The 6,000-nt window shown below is 34.9% G+C and overlaps 1 protein-coding gene across 5 annotated transcripts in view; it reads right to left on the bottom strand.

Annotated features, from left to right (window-relative positions):
• Window positions 1-1,876: 1,876 nt before the first annotated feature.
• MDFIC (MyoD family inhibitor domain containing) overlaps window positions 1,877-6,000 on the bottom strand; it is a 58,516-nt gene continuing 54,392 nt past the window's right edge. For 4 of the 5 annotated variants that reach the window (XM_027682201.1, XM_027682202.1, XM_027682204.1 and 1 more), the window contains exon 5: window positions 1,877-5,496. In XM_027682201.1, the coding sequence (XP_027538002.1) occupies window positions 5,249-5,496 (248 nt within the window). In that variant the 3' untranslated portion in view covers window positions 1,877-5,248. The remainder of the gene's footprint in view (window positions 5,497-6,000) is intronic. The other variant, XR_003534039.1, reaches the window with a different exon arrangement.

The following is a 6,000-nucleotide window of genomic DNA, read 5'->3' as shown; positions in this document are numbered from 1 at the left end:
CATTTTTATGAATACTGGATGGTTATGTACTAACAATTGCTATAACATGCATACATAAAAGAAGCAAACAGGATTGTATGCAGTGCAGTGGAACAGGTTGCCTAGAGAAGTTGTGAATGTTCCATTCCTGGAAGCGTTCAAGGCCAGGTTGGATGGCAAGTTGAAGTTGCAGTTGGATGGCTCACAGCAGGAGGGTTGGAACTAGATGATGCTTAAGGTCCCTTCCAACTCAAGCCATTCTATGAATCTGTCATTAAAAACCATATAGAGATTAAGATGACCTAATGAAACTCTTGCAGAATGATGATTTGGAGAAAGTTCTCTCTTTCCAACTATAGTAAAAATAGCTCATCATATTAAAGATTTCTAAAGAAGAGAAGAGTGATCCTTTTATGCCATGAAACCATGGGTAAATAGCATAAGCAAGTGTTTTGTACATTCAAGTGTACTGAGCACACTCACATTCAAGTGTACTGAGCACACTCAACAAGTGCATCATGGAAGTGAGGGCACAGTATTATTTTTACCGAACTTCTTTCAATATCCTGACACTGAAATTGAGTTAAGGTCCCCCTGTTCTCTTTGGAAGTGCTAAGAACTGGCAGAAGGGTTAGAAGGTAGACGAAAAAGTACAATTAATGCCTGTAGGATTCTAGAGCTACTAGTGTCACCAACAACACTATATGGAGTCTTCCAACACATGGTGTATGCACTTAAATAAAGACAGAGAGAACAACAGGGAAAAGACACCAGAGAGATATTTCTCTAATGTTTAGCTTAATTTTGGGGCCAAGAGTAAGATTTCAGATGTATGATTCATTTGATGATATATATGTTGCCTTCCAGAAAGTTACAAGAGTGCAGACAATAGGAGATTTATCTGGAGATACATCGATGCAATTGGCATTGCTCTCCAAGAACATATATCAAATATTGCAACCATTAAGACAATTTTTAAAAAAAACTAAATATGTGAAGAGCTCAGAAAAGTTTATCATTTAGAATATTATAAATACAGTGATTCATCAAAGTCAACAAACGGTTCTTAACCTGAGTACTATGGCTGAAATAGAGTAATTAGTCAATCAAAAAGCTCCTGAATGATCCTGATACTTCTTCACAACAGCCATTTTTTTTCTAGAAATATTATGTTTTATAGCTACTGGCTAGAACACCTGTAATAATTCTCAAATGATGCTATTTGTCTATGTTTTTATTAGTTCTCTTACTAAAACAATTATTTTTGCAAATGGTCTCAATGGTAAGACTTCATGATACACACTCCAGCATAATTTCTGTCAGTTTTATCATCTTTCCTCTGCAATACCCAGAGAAGTAATTTTTTTAGACCCCCCAAGGGCCCACATATACACAGACATGGTAGAATTTTCAATAAATTTAAAATAGACATAGAAAAATTAGTGTAAAAGACAGTTTCTGCAGTTTTAAAGTAACATAAGCATGTTCACACAGCTTAGGATAACATGAAAAAAATCTTTGGTTAAATCACTGTTGGAAGTCTACTCCATTTGTGTTTAAACTAACTGATTTTAAAAATATACCTTAATTTAAAAGACTGATACTGTGTGCAAGCCTTTGTCTCCCAGTCCACATAGACAATTAGACTGTAGTATGTCTTCTGCAATACTATGAACTGACTACACTCTTGGTTCAGCTTGTTTTTAGAACCTGAGTTGGCTTAGCTCCACCTGTAAGACAACTCGTGTACACTGGTTCACCCTCTGGGTAAATTACTCAAAGACCAACATAACACCTTCAGGAAGCGTCATAAGGGAAGAAAAACCACAAATAGACATGAAATTATATGAAATTAATGTTCAGAGGAGTAACAATGCCAGATTAGAAGAAAAAGATATCCCAAAGTTTCAAAATAAAGATCTTTATTTCAAAATAGTGTTTGCAAGTAGCACATCCAGTTGATATAAAATACAAACAGCAAGTTTTTCAAATGGGCCAGTTTGCAGAACTATATACTGAAACACTGTACAAGTTCACAAAAACTATTATAAAATAGACAATTAAGTTCTGATGTTTAAATTTTATTTAAACTCTATTTTCACATTTGACTCCTAATTCTGCTTGTTTTTATTACACAAGGTGCTTACAAGATTGTTTATAGAGTGAAAACTACAAAATAGAATTTAAGAATATAAATACAGAAAGGAATTCCTTAAACTACATGCTAATATTCTCTGCTACAAAGATACATTTTTCAAAGTGCTAATATCTCTATGACAAACAGTAGCAGATTGCATTTAAGTGTCAAACAAAACACACAATTTTTTATTTTTTTCAGTTGTCTGTAATACTTTGGTACTTCTAATCACTATGAGGTTTAATAACACTATTTTCACTTCCTAGCATTTCATAAATGAAGTGGGAAAAGACATGTCTGCATGTGTGCATCCATGTGAGTGACAAAGAGTATGAACACATATGCATATATGCACGAACCAAATTTTTGTAATTATTATTTGTATTTTAACAGTAATGGAAGTGAATGCTTAAAAAAAATACATTTCCCAGGTTTTCATAATTTTGACAAATCAAAAACCCTTATGAGTTCCTATAAGTAGAAACAAGGGTTTTTTCAGGCCAAACTGTATAGATAACTTTTACACAGCAAAAGGACTCCCTAGATTGGTATTTTCTCTCTTTTTTTTTTTTAAACAGCATCATCCTGTGGTAAAAATAACATTTAGCAAGATTTAGTATTTTAAAAGCATGATATACAAACATGCAGTTTTCCAAGCACAAAACTGGAACTGCTCCAGCAGGCATGGATATTGGAATAGGACAAGAGACTGGAAGACCAGTTCTCTGTTCCCAAAGGCACATTCAGACAAGAAACAGCCATAATTCACCTCTCTGCGACCAGAAGGACATGAGGAAAGACAGTTCATGGTGCTGCCTAGCCCCAGAGAACATGTCCCACCATGACGGTGTCAACTATAGACCTACAATGGACAAAGTACTGTCTCGACTTTTCCCAAGGTGCATTGAGTCCCAGAGCTTACTGTGATGCCCCCAATTTCCCCAGAGGCATTACGTCTTACAAACGTAAAACGGCTCCAGGCAATGCCACTCAGCCAAGGCACCTCTTCCCCCTTCCCAATGTGGTTCAGACTTTTAGGAGTCATAATTGAGCCCCATAGGTCAGATTCTGAGCACTGGGAATTTATCAGTTTAACTATGTGATTCCTTATTAGCCTGCCTATTACTATAATATTTTTTTGCTCTCTAACTGGAGCTAAACCAATGGAAAATTCTGACAAGAATGGAAATGTGCATAGTTGATGCCAAGCAGATCAGAATCTGGCCCAATATATGGGAAAAAAAAATATAATAAGAAATAATCCTTGTAGTAACCATAAAAAACAGAGTAGGACACCCTCTGCAGGTGAATCCACATTGCATCAGAATACACCACAATATTGCATATGTTAAGGCAAAATGTAACACTTCCCAGCTCCCCAGTATAGTTGAGGATTTGGTTATGTTACCTTCAGTGATAACTTGCAGTAGTAGGCACTACTAGACAGTGTTCACAAGAAGAAGCTTTGGTTATATCAGACAATTTGTTGACTTAGCTTCACACTCCTGTGATCTTTAGCTTGTCACATTTGCATAAACTGAATTCACTGTAGAATAAAGAGACATTTATGGTCAATTCACTCAACACATATATGCTATTGGCTATTGATGATTCTTGTAACAAGGTCTAAATTTATGAGATCTAGCAATCTACAAATGGGAATTCTGAAGTGTGGATAGGAAAGTTTAAGTATGTGAGATCAAGATGTGTAGGTGGTTTACACAGAAAAGTTCATGAGCTACAGACACGGAGGGAAGAAACTAGCAGGTGGTAAAGAAAATGGGTATCTTGATTACCTAAATCTGGGAATGTGATAATTCTTTTTATGTGCTGAAACAAATTCATTTCACAATTACAATTACAAAGAGAGGTATTTCTTGGAAAACCCTGACGGTATAATAGGGAAAAGGTCGTCCAACAGATCCTAATTGTGTTTTTCAAACAATTTTAATCCCAATCCTTTTATTTTCAAAGGCTAGCGTACATTTTTAAAATGTCCTTTTTTAGACAGTTATTTTAAAATAACACTTAAAATGCATTTGAGAATAAACATTTTTTCACTTGCTTTTTGCATTCAATGACAGAATTCCTTAGTCAAGTGAGTTTTAATTTGGTCTTTATATTTGGTTTAAATTCTACTACCCTCTGTGGATCTTTCTCACACAGTGAAGAAATAAATACTAACTTTTGTGACACTGGCTCTAAGGCCACGAACACTGACTAGGCCACTTAATGCACAGGTTTAGATTCTTGAGTTAACTTCTAATAATTTCCCCCTTACAACCAAATTTTGAAGATTTGTTAGTCTATTAGTTTGTTACTCTAAGGATATATGTCATGTCTAGACAGATTTCAAAAGTCTCTTTCTAAAAAGAAGCATTTCAAGTAATAATAGTACTGAAGTAAAATACAAGTTCTCTATTCTGTCTTGATTGATAACAAAGAAATCCTGGTACTCTTCTAGTCCATGGCAAAACTTACACTTGACTACAGTTTTTTTGATAGTATCAATATTGACAATGGAAAATACCAGGAATCTCTCTCTCAAACCAATGAGATATTAAAAACAAAAGAAATATTGCTAACTTGACCACTGTAGCAAAACCAACAGTAGATTTCTGATGCTGGCTTTTGAATTAAGCTTAAAATAATACAGCAAAGTTGCTTTCAACTCAAGAGATAGAAATAAAGATGTTTTGATTTTCAGAAAGTCCGTAAAGGCACGTTATGCGTGGAGGCATTTGAGTGTTTAAACACTAAAGTAGGTAAAGGCAAATACTTAAGGCTTTGCTCTGCAATCTGTTCTCTGACCAAAATGTATCACTCAATTCAAATGGTAATTTTGCCTTCATACAGACTGTGGTATCAGGCCTATAATTCGGTTTCAACAAAGTCTTCCATTTGCAAAGACAAAAGGAAGCTGGAATGTAGCTTCAGTTTCACATACAAAACTATACAACCTGCGTTAGAATACAGATTTGAGGATTGCTTTTTAAAAAAACATTTATATAAAGGGAATTAGCAGTGCAATACCAGTTGGTTGTGTGAAAATCTTACCTTGTCTTTTTTTAGATGCTTTTAAAGAAAAGCTCTCCAGTTTTACACAGAATAAAATAAAAAGGGATAAATATTTCATGATGGGAAGCAGATCCCACAGCATTCCATGCAGATCTCCAAGCAATCTGAAGATTCACAACATGCGTCCATTATGCCACAGTCCATATCACACGGGCAGTTACAGTCATCTCCCATCTCGTCCCCACAGCAACAGCAGCAGGCTTCTGATGTGCAGATGCCACAGGATGCTTGTCCCAGAACAATGTTACAGAGGGTGAAAAATTCACAGAACAAGCAAGCCAGGATACAGTGAACACAGCAATCTTCATATGTAATAGTCCAGTAGCACATCATGAACAAACAAAACAAAGAAAACCCCCCCCCAAAAAAAAACAAAAAAAAAAAAAGGAAAGAAAAAAGAGGAAATAATTAATATGTTATTGAAAATCCAGATATATCACTATGTCAAATAAGTAGCTGAATGAAAATTATTCAGACTAGATATAAACTAACACCACAAAAAATGTTTCTCATCTTTTCAGGACTGGTTTTGGTGCAAGTTTCTTGTCACCACTTCCCTTTATGTAAATCTCAAGTACTAAACATCTGCTTAGATAAATTTCTCCAGTCACTTATTATGTAAAATATCTGTATCTATTATCTTCAGTTTTAACCCCTTCTACAAAGTGATTGAAAATAATAAAATTAGAAAAACAGCTAGTGAGGGAAATTACCTAAAATTATTTTCAGCCTCTCCCTTCTAAATCTGTTTTATTGACTTGGTGATTATGAAGGAAAATAAAAGAGTTGCCTCAACATTTTTACTT

Source organism: Neopelma chrysocephalum, unplaced genomic scaffold, assembly GCF_003984885.1.
Source record: "Neopelma chrysocephalum unplaced genomic scaffold, ASM398488v2 Primary Assembly neopelma1_62, whole genome shotgun sequence".
NCBI lineage: Eukaryota > Metazoa > Chordata > Aves > Passeriformes > Pipridae > Neopelma > Neopelma chrysocephalum.
Note: the sequence above shows the minus strand (reverse complement) of the source record. Positions and strands in the feature narration are given on the sequence as shown.